Source organism: Canis aureus, chromosome 27 (genome assembly GCF_053574225.1).
Source record: "Canis aureus isolate CA01 chromosome 27, VMU_Caureus_v.1.0, whole genome shotgun sequence".
Classification (NCBI taxonomy): Eukaryota; Metazoa; Chordata; class Mammalia; order Carnivora; family Canidae; genus Canis; species Canis aureus.
This window is the reverse complement of record NC_135637.1, coordinates 19,999,307-20,016,542: the sequence shown is the minus strand read 5'-3', so window position 1 is coordinate 20,016,542 and position 17,236 is coordinate 19,999,307. Positions and strand designations below refer to the sequence as shown.

The window sequence follows — 17,236 nt, the reverse complement described above, 5'->3', positions numbered from 1 at the left end:
TTTTAGGCCTGACACTGGGAAAGATATTGCCCCATAACAGCAGAGTGCTCAAGCTCATGGTAATTGTTACTTTATTTAAGAAGCATGTCTAGCTAAGCTGTAATGAACTTTAAAAAACCAGAAAGCTCACAGTGCTTGTGCAGGTGATTTATTGCAACTATTTGCCTTCACACTCTATTATACCTGAAGGTCACTTTATTAAAGCAGCAAGATAATTCACATCACTCAAATTCAGCTCAAACCAAGGCACAGACTGCTCTAGACAACAAGGAGGCAGTGGGTAATACCACTGCTTTCAAACCTGCCCTGCTGTCTCTAGGTGTGTCAGACTCCTCTGCTCCTACAACTCAGGCTACTGTCACTTAAAACAAGCTTCACCTAAAAGTGGGCAGGTTTCAGGGCTTCTTTAATGATTATAGCTTTCCTTGCCAAACAAGCCACACTCAAGAAGTAAAACCCTTGAGCACGTATGTAAGCAGTCCAGGTCTGGCACCACAGCCTGGCCATTTTTCAAAGAAAAACTGCAATTCAGGCTGGGTGTCCTAAATCCATTTTATTCCCCATCCTCTGTTTCTTTAACAAGAGGAAAACTAAACAGGAAAGGCTCAACTATTTTTAAAAGACGCTGAGCAGTGTGTTGAAACCATGATGCCTTGACATGTCGGTAGAGCAGTACTAGAACACTCTGGGGTTTGGGCTGCTCCAAGGGTTGTTGAAGGGACTCAAACTTACGCGAGTTGAGAAAAACTAATTCTACATGGGTCAAAAAGACTAACCCTGGTACCAAACTAAAAATCTTGGCAGGAAGAGAGCTCTTGTGTCAATACTTTATTTTGGTGTAAAGACGGGAAGCTGGAAAATACACTGTATTTAAAATTTTGGTTCCCCCTCACGCTGTGGAAACCCCCTCCCCCCAGAGCTAATCTGTTCAAACTCAAATACTTAAAAATTACAGCAGCAAAACAAAAGCACAGAAAAAAGAAAACCAGATGGAGAAGGTAGCCAGTAGTGTCACTTGGTGTGGACGACTGAAGTGCTGAACAGGAGCTTTTGTTTCTGTTTTTTCCTTTTCTTTCCTCCTTTCTCTTCTGAATGGAAACAGAGAAAGTTTAGCTTTAAATGCCATCCCCTTGCCCCCAGCCAGTTTTCATTCCTGAGAGTCCCAGGGTGGCAGCTAGGTTCTGGGGTGAAGACAGCCTGGATCCAAATACCAGTCCTTGCATGCTCCAGGTATTGGTCTGGGCAAGTCACTGTACGTCCCCAGACCCATTTCCTCGTCTGTTCAACCCATGATAGTGCTACCTATTTAATACGGTGGTTGGGAGAATAAAATGAGCACAATGCTAGGCACAGAGAGGGCATACCTTAAATGCTGGTGTTCTTCTCTAACTCAATACCCACAGAATGGTATGGGCTTCCAGCCGGACTTTTTCATCTATTAGCCACCCTACCAAACTTGGCCATTCTAAAATCTACTCTCCGCTACTATGTATTAGGGAAAAAAGTAAAGAGTTCCTCAGAATTTCACCCCCAGGCCTCAAGAATTCATGTGGGGTGGCCAAAAGGTCCTGACATTCCAGATGGACTATTAGCTGACACCAGCATATGAACCTACAGGCTCAGGAAAAACAGTGCCTGACTCATTAGTGGGATCTGCCAATGGATGCACTTGGGAATGACAACCCTGGACCGAGCACTCAGATTCTTTGCCTTTACCAGAGAGGGGATCTGAAGTAGCTGGTGTGTCCAGTTTCATGAAGGCTGCTTCAATAGCTTGGCTGAAGGAATTTTGGAAACTGGGCACAGGAACACGGTCTGAGTTATCACTCTCCCCATCGCTGTCCACAGGAGCAGGAGGAACTAAGCTGTTTTCATCTATAAAATAACCAGTGTCATAATTTTAGAGATGACCCTATAGAAACTTTTAATTTCTGAAAGAGACCAAATTCCTTCTCCACCGAAGGGCCATTCTCACCTTTTTTTGAAGTAGTCTTGGGCCACACATCTGCTTTTGCTTTTCCAACCCTCAGCATCTGTCGGGAGTGGGAGAGGACAGAAAAGGATTTAAGTAAGCAGTCTAATTTATTTTCTAGACTTGTGTCTTAACACTAACTGGCTAGGGAGGACAAAGAACTATCGCCTCTGGAAAAAAGGGATTTTCCAGGTACTTCTTTCCTTAACACCCTATTCCAGTCATGTTCGCTATATCCTGACCAGTAGAACTAGCAGTCAAACTCCCAAGGTGGAGGATCAAAGCCGTTGTTTCTCAGCAAACAGGTAAAGAATAGTGCATAGACAGCACAAGAGGTTCTTACTCAGACTCTCAAGTTGGGAGTCCTGATTTTGTGTCATTCCCTTCTGGTAAGTTTTCCCGCTCTGGAAAAATACCAAGAGATAAACTCCGTAAGATTCAAATAGGAAAGTCCTAAAGTATGTGTTCTAAAGTGAGGTAAGGTAAATGGAGTTGGGCTGGCAGAGGTTGGTTTCATTGAATAACTTTTCTTCATCATGTACCACTTTGATGATCTTTTCCCTTGGTCCCTGGGAGTTAGGGCCAAGTAATATGGCATCTGAATCGTTTTACTCCTAAAAGGTCAATAAAATATGTATCACCTGTGTTTTATTCTTGCCAGTTGTTTAAATGTTTAACCTGAACCCACTCATGAAAAAAACAGACCAATCCAATCCAAACTATAGGACACTATTATGGTACAACTGGCATGGATGCCATAGGAAGAAAACAAAACCAAAAAAAAAAAAAAAAAAAAAGAGGTTAGAGAAACTATTATGGATCAAAGGAGACTAAAGACAAGGGAATGAGCAATCTGATGGGACCTGACTGAAAATAATACTGGACCCTTAAGACAAATGGAGAAACAGAAATACATATATTAGGTATTCAATTAGCTGAATTTCTTTGATGTGGTCATTAACAACTGTTCTTACACAGAAGAATGTCATGGGGGGACACTTATATTGTACTTGGTGGTCAACTGTCATTCATGAGGTCTGTAGCTTTTTTTTTTTTTTTTAAAGATTCATTTATTCATAGACACAGAGAAAGAGAGGCAGAGGGAACCCTGGGTGGCGCAGCGGTTTAGCGCCTGCCTTTGGCCCAGGGCGTGACCCTGGAGACCCGGGATCGAATCCCACATCGGGCTCCCAGTGCATGGAGCCTGCTTCTCCCTCTGCCTATGTCTCTGCCTCTCTCTCTCTCTGTGTGACTATCATAAATAAAAATTAAAAAAAAAAAAAAAAAAAAAGAGAGAGGCAGAGACACAGACACAGGGAGAAGCAGGCTCCATGCAGGGAGCCCCATGTGGGACTCAATCCTGGGTCTCCAGGATCACACCCCAGGTTGCAGGCGGCGCCAAACTGCTGCACCACCCGGGCTGCCCCAAAACCTAGTTTTAAAACACTTAAGCATTTGACATAACTCCTGGGAGCCACTTGCATAATCACCTCTAAAGCCTACCAGTTAATATTTGGGATTGTTCTCAATTATTTCTTCCTCCTTGACTTCAGGATTCTCCTTATCAAAGTCCTCCTTACCGAAAAAATGAGTGGGAAATATCAGAAAGGGAGACAGAACATGAGAGACTCCTACTCCTTACTCTGGGAAACAAACGGGGTGGTGGAAAGGGTGGGGGTGACTGGGTGACGGGCACTGGGGGGGGGCACTTGATGGGATGAGCACTGGGTGTTATGCTATACGTTGGCAAATCGATAAATAAATAAATAAATAAATAGATAGATAAATAAATAAATAAAGTCCTCCTTACCGAAGTCCAATTTCTGCTTATTTCTCAGCATCTGCTGACATTTGTTGTGAGAAACATCCATTATCACCTGCTCTAAAGAACTGTTAAGCTAATGATTCCAAACTAGCCCCAAAAAATTAATACTCATTTATAATGGGGGTCCTTGGCAAGCTGTCCATCCATCCTCCTTAGTAATCTCAGCGCAGAAAGGCTGAGTTGTTTTTTTTTTTTTTTAAGAGATTTATTTATTCATGAGACACAGAGGCAGGCTTCATGCAAGGAGCCTGATATGGGACTCAATCCCAGGACTCCAGGATCACGCCCTGGGCTGAAGACAGGCACTCAACCGCTGAGCCACCCAGACATCCCAGGTTTGTTGTTTTAAAGATTAATAAAGTGATCTAACACCCGTTTGCCTCGTGGCATGAAAGCAAGATGGATCATCAGCAGCTCTACTGGAGCCATCTGAGGAAATCTGGCCAGGGTTCTCATTCTTGCTGTTCTGCTCAGACCTATATAGTCTGATCCAGAAACAGGGCCTCAGTATGTGCCACCAGTGTTTCCATCAGTATGTGAAGGATAACAGACTTCAGTAAGTTGGACTAAGTGAACTTCCTCAAGGGTCATCCAAGAGACCTACCTTAATGCTAACTCAATGTGCATAAAATAAAAATATCTCAATTATTGAAAAAAAATTTGACATCAAGGGTCACTAGCCTAGCATTCCTCTAACCTGCTGCTCAAGAAAGCTGGTTTAGCTGATTCTAGGACAACCAATACCATGCTTCCCTTCCCAAAGCGAAGAGGAATGATTTATTATATGTAACAGATACAGACTATTTGAATCCAAGGTCCTAGAACTAGGGACCAGCTGAAATTGAATGATGTCTCCCCAGCCCCTAGAGCAGTGCTCAGTACTTAAGTATATAATGATTTGTTAATTAAAGCTCTGATTCTCCTTCAGCTACTCCTGGCCTCTTTCCTTGGTAGTAACTCTACAATAACATGAGACTAAATCCATGAAATTTCCTCTTAAAAAAGCTTTCCATGATTAGCACCATCTATGCAACATTAGCCTGGAAGTCTCTCCTCCAATGGAAAGATTTTCGGAAAGAACAAGCAGCAGAGTTCATGTTATATACCCTCAGGCTGTTTTACAAACAAAAGATTTACCTGAGCAAAGGAAGGGAAGGGAGAGTCTTCTTCCAGACTCCCAACGCAGAATGAAGGACTGCCCTGACTGGCAGTGGGTGACAGAGGGGTCAGCATAAAGTCTGAAAGGAAACCAGAGACCTGATTATGTAAGTCAAGCTCCAAAGAGCTAGTCTACTCTTAACAAGAGAGAAAAGATGACCCCTGAATCAGGTCTGGATAATTACCAGTCCCACCTCAAAAAGTAAATTTGATCCACTATCAACTCTGCCAAGGTTTTTGTTCTAAAACCTTATTTGAGAAAATTTGAGAGAGAGAGAGAGTGTGAGTGTGTGTGTGTGTGTGTATGTGTATAAGCAGAGGGCGAGGGAAATGGAGGCTTGATACCAGGACCCCGGGTTCATGACTTGAGCCAAAGGCAGACCCTTCTGGTCCACCCAGGACCCAGGCGCCCTAACTCTGCCATGTTCTTTCAAAGTCAAGAACATGGCCTACTCTTCGCATTAGTGACCTACGGAGAGAAAACTTTCATAGTCACAGCAACACTAGAAAACAGGGCAGAATCCCCTGCCACACTAAGAAAACCCTTTCCGTAGCAGCCGACTTTCCAGGCCTGGGTACTGGACTACCATGGACTGGTTTTATGTGAATGAAAAAGTCCCAAGAAAAAAAAAGGTCGTCAGCTTTTATGTTCTGGCTGGATGTCAAAGACCTGGAAATATTCAGTTAGAATCCAAGACACACAAACCAAATCAATACAACGACACAAGCCTTTCCCTGGTGCTCCCTAGGTAATAGTCTTCTCCATCCTTTGTGCCCCAGAACGGAGTATTTCCCACCGGTCTACCCACTGTCCTGATCACTGCTGGGAGGGAAGGCCTAGTCACTGCCCACTGTCAGCAGGGTTGTTCAGTACTTCCATTCCTAGCACCATCCAGCTTCTCCTCCCTAAATACATGGAAGCCCATTCCTTACAAAAGCTAGTATGTGAAAGCACATACACACAATTCTGCTCAGGGAGGATGCAGCTGGTGTTCTGCCACATTCCTCCCTGTAGCTCTCTCCTGAAACTTTTCAAGAGCACGATGGCCATGCACACAGCCCTCAAGATACAGGTTCCAGTCACAGCCCCTCCCATCACTAAACCCCTGTCTTAGCCTCAGGCTCCTAACCTGCAAAGTGGCAGGCATATGATCACAAAAGGGTTTCCAAGAGTTTTAAATATTCTGCTCTTGGACATTTTATTAAAATGGCTGGCAGAGAAATAAATTTTAATTATCAAATACTATCTGCCAGGAGGATGAAGATCAGAAAAGGCAGCTCTCTGAAATAATAATTAACACTTGAATGTTTAATCTCATAACACATTAATACATTCTCTCCATATATAAAAAAAATGTCTAAAGCCTCTTTGAACAACCTGAATCCTGATCTCACTTCCTAGAGTAAAACACCAGTTTGGAAAAAATCATATCAGTATTTTCCTATACATTTAGATATTATAAACCCATAACGAAATGCTATTTTTGCATTTTTCTTTTGAAAACCACAAATGTGGTAATGCATGGAACTCAATCTCAGGATCATGAGTTCAAACCCCATATCAGGCGTGGAGTACATTTAAAAAATAAATAAAACCACAAATGGTATCATCTTTTGTCTCGTTCTACCACCTTATCTTAAAGGTCCACCTATTAGTTCCTGAAGACGGCTATTACCCTCTTCAACAAGTGTAAAGTATTTCACAGTATAAATAACTATTTAGTTCAGCCATTGCCTTACCACCAGATTTCATAGGCTCCTCCCACCCCACCTCCCGCTATTATAAACAATGCTACGATAAGGAAACATGTACAAAGATGCTTATGCATACAAAGGGATTATATCACAGGCACAAACTAGAAATAGCTGGGTCACAAGGAAGAATCTAAGTTTTACTATCCTGCCATATGACCTGCCTTGAGGTTTTGAGATTTTTGTAAGACAGCAGGGTATAAAGTAGTACAGCCAATGGGCAAGGTGAATCAAATGGGCAAAATTTGATGTATCTCAGGAATATATTAACCATCCAAAGTAATGTTAGTCATCTAAAGATCCCACCATGCTGAGTAGGTCAGAGTTGTAAATTCAGACATTATTAGGGCTTTGACTAAGCTCTGTAACTGGTGGCCAATTTCATTCTTTAAATCTCAACTCATTTACCTGCTTGGGAACCTGGACTTCTGCTAAGAGGAGACAGGGAGAGGGCACCATGGCCCTCGGTGCTGGTGGGACCCAAAGCAGAATTGGAGGTGCAGGTATAGGAATTGAAGGCAGGAAACTGCTGTAGATTCTCTAGGGGAATGTGGACTTCTGGGTCTGCAAAGAAAAGATGAGAATGGTAGGCCAATTTAGAATATCCCTCAAATCTTTTCCAACAGTTGAGGACAGTCAATATGAATCTCCCAAGAGTCCAAAGGATGTACATAGAAGCTTTAAACCCCAGATTTAGGGGCACCTGGGTGGCTCAGTAGATTAAGCATCCGACTCTTGGGTTCAGCTCAGATCTTGATCTCATGGGTCGTGAGATGGAGCCTGCTGGCATTGGGTTCTGCATTCAGAGGGGAGTTTGCTTAGGAATTTCTCTTCCTCTGCCCGTATCCCCTTACCATACTCCTACCCCACTTGCCCATGCACGTATGTACTCTCTCTGAAATACAGAAATCTTAAAATTTTAAAAATTAAATAAATAAAACCCTTGCTCTTACTATTCATAACTGAAGCCAGAAGATAAACAGGGGGTTATTCTATATACTATGAATATTTCCTAAATAAAAAGGGTAAAAAAAAATCCCCTGTTCATGAAACATCCATTTCTTTTCTTTCTTTCTTTCTTCCTTTCTTCCTTTTTTTAAGATTTTACTTATTTATTCATGAGAGACACAGAGAGAAAGAGAGGCAGAGACACAGGCAGAGGGAGAAGCAGGCTCCACACAGGGAGCCCAACGCAGAACTCGATCCCAGGTTTCTAGGATTGCACCCTGGGCTAAAAGCGGTGCTAAACCACTGAGCCATCTGGGCTGCCCGACATCCTTTTTTTTTTTTTTTTTTTTTCCAAACATTTGGGATATGTGCCAAACAGCTACACAGCATTGGGGCCCCAGTTATATATTTATTCTGGTTTTGTATAAAAATAAAACTTATATTTACCATACTCTATGTAGTCAAGAACAATGAAATCTTTTCTTTTCCCTAGCTGAGTACTCAGTACTTTGTTTTCTGGAGGACAGGTAGGTCCTCATGTCACACTAATCTGGGTTCAAAGAAGCTTACATTGGAGTAGATCAAAGGACTCTGTATTTATTGGTACAAGAGAGCTCTTGAATCTAACCTTCTGTATATTTCCTAGTTTGTCAAGGTTTCTACTATATCAGATCCCCTTGGCAGACATCCTGGGTACAGATGTCCCTTTTATAAATAATTTAAGATTTTTATTTGAGAGAGAGAGAGAGAGAGAGATTGTGTGCACGCTCACACACAACTGAAGTGAGAGACGGAGAAGCAGACTGCCCTCTGAGCAGAGAGCCCAATGTAGGGCTCATTCCCAGGACTCCAGGATCATGACCCAAGGCAGACTCTTAACCAACTGAGCCACCCAGGCACCCCGAGATGTCCCCCTTTAATACAGTTAAAGGTGGGATCAATGTTCCATCTAGAGTACACAGGAGACAATTATCCCCTAAATTCAGCAAATCTCCAATTCTCTTCCCAGAACATGTTTTTTCATCCACTATGCAAGATGAATTTAATCTCATCCCTTATTAAGAGCTATGAGCTTTGACTTGCATTAACCCACTTAATTCTCAAATAAGCCTATGAAGGAGGTACCCTTATGATTCACATTTAAGAGCTGAAGAAATTAAGTGACAGAGCTAAAATGTGAACCAAGCATTCTGGCCCCTGGGCTCAAGCACTGAGCCTCTCTATGATGATGCACAGCTGTACTCGTCAATTCTGGGAGCTTCTGAACTTACACTTGCCCTGTTTCTTGTTCTCCTCCATCTCAATCCTGCGTTCCCGGCGGCGTTCCTCCCGAGCCTTCTTCTGGCGCTGACGCTTCCTCTTTTCAATGTCATCTGTGGATTGGTCAGATGGTGAGGAGGCAGACTCAGGACAATCTGGCCATGAACTCCTCCCAGGTGACTAGTAACTAAGGTCACATAAGAAGGCACCCAGATTGGATGAATGGATGGAATGTTTCTGGAAGTATGGAGGCTCATGATGGAGCTCCTTAATTTCTCCCACACCAGGTTTCCAGTCAGAACCCCTGAGCTCCACTATGAAGAGAAACAGAGTGGGTGCAATCTTACCTGAGAATATCTCTAGGGTTTCCTTAGAGACCACAGGAGGCTGCAGAGCTAGTTCACAGATGCTGAACTCACAGGTAAGTGGCAGGTGAGAGAGGTATCTATGGCGCTGTCGAACGTCCTACCATGGAAAAGGGACCAAAACTCAACACTGGGCTGAACTCTGAGGACAGAGGTCCCCATCCCAGACAGCCAACAGTACACAAACTCACAAAGAGCACCCCAGCTCAAACAGCAGTACTCAAGTTATCACCATTTTTGCAAAGCCAAACAGAAATGTCAATTAACATACAATAAGGTAGAACGAGCAACCAAAAGCAGTTTTTAGCTTTGTGCTACAAATGAACTAAGCCTGGTAATAAATAATCTAAAGCTGATCAGCTGTTTGATTTTCTGGAGCCCACAATTGAGGGGGGAGAACAAGGAAAGGTAAAAAAACTAGTTGGTGGCAAAAAAACCTGGGATCCATTGACAGAATTAATGATAACTAGGAAGGTAGGTAGAGCAGATTTACCTACAAATAAAGTTTGGCCTGAAACAGTAAAAAAAAAAAAAAAAAAAAAAGCCCATCAATTTAAGTTTAATTTTCTTTTCCATTCATTTTCTCCATGTTTGATGGAAAGTTTATGGTACTCAAACAGTCTCTAATTTTGAGGCTGTTAACAAATTTGTGATTAATATAAGGATAACTCTCAAAGGGCAAAAACTCACATATGTAAATTATCAGACAATAATTAACAAAAATTAACAGACAATATTATTATTATTAATAATTAATTTGGTATCTGCTAAACCAAAAATGTGTTTCAAGCTTGTATAATTAGTATAGAGCCTCTAAGAGCTTTTGGATTCCCTTGGACGTTTCTCCCAAGCCAAAAGGAAAAAGGAGAACAAACTCCTCTTGAATGAAAGTGGGTCGAGACATCTATATTCCCAAGCCACAAGAAATGAACCTAGCAGTGGTGACTAATAGAACTCCAGCAAAGAAAGGGAGTACCATTCAATCCCTAAAAACTTTGTGGGTATCATCGGTGACAAAATACTTAGAGGGTAGCCCCAGTGGCCCAGTGGTTTGGCGCCGCCTTCGGCCGGATCCCGGAGACCTGGGATCGAGTCCCACGTCAAGCTCCCTGCATACAGCCTGCTTCTCTCCCTCTCCTTCTCTGTTATGAATAAATAAAATCTTAAAAAAAAAATAGACTTAGAAATACAAAAGCTAAGATCCTTGAAGGATTATGAGCAGGGCCTGGATAGGCCACGTCAAAGAGATCAAGCTGATGGCACTCTGGAGCCATGCGCCCTTTGGGGCAGGCAGGACCTTACCTCGGACATGGAGTAGCCAGCGATCTCCACCACTACCGCCGAGATCTTCTCCGGGCTCTGCTCCAGGCTGCCGTATTCCCTCACAAGGCAGCGCACATTCACAGGGTGCAGGAACATGTGCTGCCCGTCCTCCGCTGAAGACAAGCGGCTCTCTCATACAACAGTCTTGGCCACTCCTCAAGACAGTGCCCCCCCAGACAGCTAGGCCTACCTCTCCCTCCCCGAGGCCAAAGGCACAACAGACCCAAGCACCCATGTCTAGTGGTAATACCTCCTCTTGCTAGGAGGCCAGGTCATCTCGCTGATACATCTCTATGGCAACCCAGCCCTCCTCTCAGGGACACTCACCTTGGTAAAAGTAGTAACAAGGAGAGCTGCTCAGATGTGTGAAGCCTGGCTTGCTGATGGGTTCCTGCTGGCTGGACTCAGTACAAATGGTCCCCTCTCCAAGACTGTCATCTGCTAACTCTGCGTCATCACAGGCCTCAGGCTCTGGTTCAGACACTGCTTCCTCTTCCTCTACCAGAGGGAGAGCAAGAGGACGAGGAGATCCCAGAGAACAAACTTCGGTGGTCTCTTCATCAAAAGCAGACAGATACTCTAGCACACCCTGTTGAGACAACTCTACATCAAAACAAAGTACCTGTGGCAAAAGCAGGCACAGGAACCAAGCTCTGGGCTGTTTTCCTTAGTTGCCACATTCACTGATTTAACATCCCCAGGTAAAGAACTAAGGAGCACAGAGGAAATGTTCAGAGCCCCCTCTTCTCCCCACAGCGCCCACCACTTCAACAGCAGCACTGAGGAATGGCAGCCGTTTAGTCTATAACCAGGACGCACTAACCTTCCTGGGTTGAAGCACAGACTCCTTGGCCAAGGGAGCCATCAGCACCAGTTGTTCCAGAGCAGGCATAACACCAGCGGCCTCCCCTCTGCTTCCAGGCAATCCTGACAGAGCCTCTTCCCGAGTCTAGATCACCAAAAAACCAGAGAAAGCTAAGCTTCCAGAAACACAATTTGGGCAATGGCTTACAATGGACTCTCAACAGGAGCAGAAAAGGCAACAAAACCCAATGGGAGGAGTTTAAATACTTAAAATCCTCAATCTTTAAGGAAAAAGGAAACAAAAAGCACTTGGGACTCAAATAGGATGGTATTCTGCTTAGAATCTGTCAGTGACAATGATAACACTACACAGAATCTTTCTGAACAAAAAATCCAAGAACACAGAACTAGTCCTCTAGTTTTTATCAGCTATGCTGAGAGAGAGCCCCAATGCAAGAGGCAGGGGTCTGGTCAACCCCCACCTCAATCTGAAGAGCTCTATTTCCAAAGAGCTTTTCTTCTCTGAAATGCATTTGAACAAATGCTCTGCATTACAGGGGGAAAAAAAATAAATATACAGGACTCTGCTAAAGGAGGACTCAGAAAGAAAAGAATTCAAGTAACAGCTTCACCTCTTGTTAGTACTACATCCTCAAGCAAATTACCTTATCTAACTCATAACTCCATTTCCTCAGCCGTGGTAGGGGAGTTGTTATCTATCACACCAGGATATGAAACTTAAGCGAGATAAACATAAATATAGTACCTTCGCACAGGGCCTATCATATGCCAATTACTCAATACACAAAGGCTTTCACTGTTCTAATTCAGATTGGTAATTCTCAAAATATGATATGAGGATGAACAATATCTAAATCACCTTGGAACTCATTATAATGCAAATTATTAAGCCTACTAAGCTCAGACGAATCCACCTCACAGGGTGGAGTCCAACACCCAAGGATTCTGATGTCTGCTAAAGGGTAGAGAGCTTAGGAAATCCTGTATTTGGGGAATTCCTGCTATTCCAAATCCTCACCAGGCACTGCTAGGGCCTGCTGGACAAGCCATATTACTCTCTTCAAAATGTCTCTCAAATAAAACATCTCAAATAAAAATTAAATCTGGGGCAGCCCGGGTGGCTCAGCGGTTTGGCACCTGCCTTTGGCCCGGGGCCTGATCCTGGGGACCCGAGATTGAGTCCTGTGTCAGGCTCCTTGCATGGAGCCTGTTTCTCCCTCTGCCTGTTGTCTCTGCCTCTGTGTGTGTGTGTGTGTGTGTGTGTGTGTGTGTGTGTGTCTCTCTCATAAATAAATAAAATCTAAAAAACAAAAAACAAAAAACCCCCCAAAATTAAATCCAAGTGTTTTCTTAAAAAACAAAAACAAAAAAAACCTACCTTACTTAACTAAGCTCATCTAAGAGACTTCACTGACTCAGTTAAAGTTCATTTTAACTTCTTCCTTTCAACACTTTAAAAATCAATAGGTCTGCCCTTCTCTCCTAACACCAAATCCCAGGGCAAATGCTTTTTCAGCTGCTCCCTATTGGGTCATCTTAAATGTGGGACCAAGGTAACTTATCCTCACCATCCTATTGTGTTTGCAGTGTGTCTTACCTTGAGCTCCTGGATAGCTGCCTCAATAAAGCAGGACTCGGGAGTGTGCTTCTCCTCTGCCAGCTGCTGCTCTAGAGCTACTCTCTCTTCCCGAACCACCCGGTGCAGCACCTGCTCCTTAGAGGCCAGCAACAGCTTGGAGTACTGGCTGTGCTGTTCATCTACAGGGGGACCAGCAAAATCAGAGAAACCCAACACTCAGAGCTCTGTGTCCACATGCTACACAACATTTACAGTTTTTTTTTTCCTACGTTGTGAAGATGAATTTAGCATAATTTTCTAAAAATAATTTTTTAAAGATTTTATTTATTCATAAGAGACACACAGAGAGCCAGAGACACAGGCAGAGGGAGAAGCAGGCTCCAAGCAGGGATCCCGATGTAGGATCGATCCCGGGACTTCAGGATCATGCCCTCCCCCACAGGGAGCCTGCTTCTCCCTCTGCGTATGTCTCTGCCTCTATCTCTTGTGTCTCTTATGAATAAAATCTTAAAAAAAGAAAAAAGAAAAAGAAAAAAAAGCCCTCGAGATGCTATTTTCCCACCCCCCGTCCTATACATTTTCTATACATTTATATACTCATGTTCACTTAAAGAAATAAAGGTTTTTCCATAAATGATAAACTCTTTTTTAAGTTTTGTTCTGCATTTTTCATCCAACGTGTGCTAAAATCTTTCAAAACTTTTTTTTTTTTTTTTACAGATTTTACTCATTCATGAGACACACACACACACACACACACACACAGAGAGAGAGAGAGAGAGAGAGAGGCAGAGACACAGGCAGAGAAGCAGGATCCATGCAGGGAGCCCAATGTGGGACCTAATCCCAGGACTCTGGGATCATGCCCTGAGCCAAAGCCAGAGGCTCAACTGCTGAGCCACCCAGATGTCCCTCAAAATGTTAATACAGGGGCACCTGGGTGGTTTAGTGGTTGAGCCTTTGGCTCAGGTCATGATCCTGGGGTCCTGGGATCAAGTCCTGCATCAGGCTCCCCTCAAGGAGCCTGCTTCTCTTCTGCCTATGTCTCCGCCTATGTCTCTCATGAATAAATAAACTCTTTAAAAAAATGTTAATACAGAGATCTATTCTATTTTTACCTTCTGTATTGTGTTCCACAATAGGATACACCCTACTTTAAGTTCCTTATGGAACACTTAACTTACTGCCAATTTCTATGACACTGTAATAACAAAAAAAATCCAAAAAAAAAAAAAAAAATCCTTATACATGATCCTTGGTGCAAATAATTTCCTCAAGACCAGGCACGATGCCAGGCACTATTTTCAATAAAATGAAAATTTAAAATGTATCTAACTAAACCATACCTGAAACCAAGAGTTAAACTACTCTGCAAACTCCCCTCTAACCTACCAGAATCCTAAAATTGTTCTGGAAATGCTAGAAATGGCTTGCCCAAAGGCTCAATTTCTGATAGTAGAAAGATATAACCAGTGGCCTTAAAGGATGTACCACAGGATTATTTACCCCTAAATTAACAGAACTCACCTCCTAGATGAATAGGATGGTCTACATTCATCCATTTGGATTTGGGCAAAGCCAACAATACCCCTTTCTCCCTCTTCATCAGCTGCATCGTAATGGTATCGCCAACAACATACTGACGCGACTCTGTGGCAACAACACTATAACATGGACATTTAGACGGGAAAAAAGCAAGGAGTTAGCAGGTGGGGGTCTAATCTAGTAAAGGTCTCCATCTCACCTTTTGAGATCCTTCTTATGTACTGAACTATAACAGATGGGACATTTACTCCAGGTCTTCTCACTCAGTGAAAGGTAGTGCAGAATGCATGCCCAGCAGAAGATGTGTCCACAACGGGTTATTTTGGCTGCAGTAGGTGGATATAGGCATATTGGGCAAGATGGCACTTCATGGCTACAAATGCGCTGAAACAAAACAGCACAAGTCACACTTTCAAGCTGACATGGGACTGTCAAAGTTAAGTCTCTCCTCTGCTATCCCCATCCCTGGTACATCTCAATACATCTTCACAAAATTGTTCAAAAATGCAGATATATAATAACACTTTAAATTGCTAAGGAAACCACAGTAACAGTTTAATATATACCAAGGGGCACTTGGATGGTTTGGTCAGTTAAGCATCTGACTCTTGATTTCAGCTCAGGTCATGATTTCAGGATCCTATGACTGAGCCCCACATCAGGCTCCCTGCTCCACACTGAATCTGCATGTACCCCTCTCCCTGTGCCCCTCCCCCCACTCACCTGCACATGTGCACTCTCTCTCAAATAAGTAAATCTTTAAAATGTATCTATACACAAATATAATAACTACATAACAGGTATTTTAGGGGTTCTATATCAAAGAGGAAAAGTGACAAATCAATATATGATCCAATTAATTAAAAAAAATTGTATGTACACATACAGAAAGGCATGAAAAGGGTCAAGAAGTAATGTACCAGTAATTTTCCAACAGATTTTCACTTCACATGCATCTATTTTTTTTTAACCAGTGAATATAAAACAGGTTTCATGGGACTTCTTTGCCATTCTATGATCATTTTATGAATTTTCACAGTTGTTGGGAAGCCAGGGTTTGAAGCCTTTAGCTTTGAAATGATTCCATATCCCTAAAAGCTAAGAGCAGCAAGGAAATACCCAGAGCTCCAAACATCAACAGAAAACAAAACGTGCCAGTGGCTGAGACTGCAGTGCAGCTGGTGACCCATTTACCTGCCATAAGACTGAGGCCTAATTTGATACTGATTACTACAAACGGCTACTAGTGAAGCCATGTCTATGCAGTGAGCCCATCTGAGGTTAGGAGGGTATCCAGCATTTCTCATATATTTCCCTGGTTACTTCTTCCCAGGAGAGGAAGCTGTAGATAGAACCTCAATATTTCCCTGGTTACTTCTTACCAGGAGAGGAAGCTGTAGATAGAACTGTTTTTATACCTTCATTTTAGATAGGAGTCTTCCAATTCCCCAATCCTGTAGGCCAGTGCAATTAGCGCAAAACAAACTCCAGGAGAAACCAGGACTGATCTCTGGGGAATGTCTACAGTGTGGCCATGCAGAAAAAGGTATTAACAGTGAAACCACCCCACAGCTGCTGTGTCACCAGGGTCCCTTTCTTTAGTTCTTTCTCCCACTAACAGCTAACAAGTTTAGCTGGGCTACTCACCACTTGTTCCACAAAGTCCCAATTGACTAAAGTATCAGGATCAGCAAAATGAACTGTGTAGTCTTGGTCTTCAGACACTACAAATTGGCAGCTAGAAACAGGGGAAAAGACAAGGAAAAGGCAGACTCTCAGAATCCACCAACATGCCATCAGCAAAAAACCATGACTCCTTGACTTAAAAATCAAATACAGGCCATTAGCAGCCATGGTTTGTGAAGTACTGAACTAGGACTTTAGCCTCAGTTCTCAGCCCTGGCTTGAGGAAATCCAAAGACTTGGCAAGTAGGAGTCTAAATCTATGAATTCTGTTTCTTCTGCTTTCAAGCCCAGTCAAGCTGCTGTAAGCCTCCCTTGAACTAAAATTAACCCAGACTATGGCCCCATCATTCAGCAGGAAGCCAGATTTCCTCCCTCCCCCTGAGAAATCCTGGCATATAGCTAGTCCTCAAGGCAGTACAAAGACTCTTCTCACTCAATCATTTGATTACCAATTTATATAAAGTACTAACCAGATACTTCAGTCTAGATTCAAGGTCAAATCTTACATTATAATTATGACACACAAAAGGAAACAAAAGGGAATCAGTATTTGAGCAAATGTATGCCAAACACTCCAACCTGTCATCCAATTCTCCCTTAGGTAATTCTCCTCCTTTATAGGGGAGAAGCTGAGTCTCAAAGTGGCTAAATTACCCAAGGTTGAAGGACAAAATAAAATTCAAATCTAGGTCCAATTTCAAAGTAAACACTTTTACTACCTCATAATGACACAAAAGCATTATTTTAATTTTATCATTAATTTATATACTTATTTAAGCATTATTTTAAGAACCAGGAACATCCATTTGAAAAGTTTTTCAAGTTGCCCCCACACACAAAGAGAAAGAGAGAGAGAGAGAGGAGAAAAAGAACCGGACCAATTCCCTTTCTGTCTCTCTCCCACAGCAGTTTAAAAGAAGCTTCTTCTAAAAAATAAAAATAAAAGCTGCTTCTCAGCTCCAACAACTGCCCAGAGGCTCAACCGCACTTCCCACCTA

General features: G+C 42.8%; 1 protein-coding gene across 3 annotated transcripts in view; it reads right to left on the bottom strand.

The window, feature by feature from the left end:
- Positions 1-813: 813 nt before the first annotated feature.
- The window catches only part of RNF10 (ring finger protein 10), a 33,574-nt gene continuing 17,151 nt past the window's right edge, over positions 814-17,236 (bottom strand). The window contains exons 4-17 of one of the 3 annotated variants that reach the window (XM_077875900.1): positions 16,200-16,290; positions 14,752-14,936; positions 14,535-14,671; positions 13,026-13,186; positions 11,427-11,552; positions 10,931-11,192; positions 10,583-10,716; positions 9,263-9,380; positions 8,927-9,028; positions 7,116-7,271; positions 4,935-5,035; positions 1,976-2,033; positions 1,717-1,875; positions 814-1,085 (exon numbers count right to left, since the gene is read on the bottom strand). In XM_077875900.1, the coding sequence (XP_077732026.1) occupies positions 1,012-1,085; positions 1,717-1,875; positions 1,976-2,033; positions 4,935-5,035; positions 7,116-7,271; positions 8,927-9,028; positions 9,263-9,380; positions 10,583-10,716; positions 10,931-11,192; positions 11,427-11,552; positions 13,026-13,186; positions 14,535-14,671; positions 14,752-14,936; positions 16,200-16,290 (1,864 nt within the window). In that variant the 3' untranslated portion in view covers positions 814-1,011. Of the gene's footprint in view, positions 1,089-1,716; positions 1,876-1,975; positions 2,034-2,315; positions 2,377-4,934; positions 5,036-7,115; positions 7,272-8,926; positions 9,029-9,262; positions 9,381-10,582; positions 10,717-10,930; positions 11,193-11,426; positions 11,553-13,025; positions 13,187-14,534; positions 14,672-14,751; positions 14,937-16,199; positions 16,291-17,236 lie in introns of those variants that run through there. The other 2 variants (XM_077875899.1, XM_077875901.1) reach the window with 2 other exon arrangements.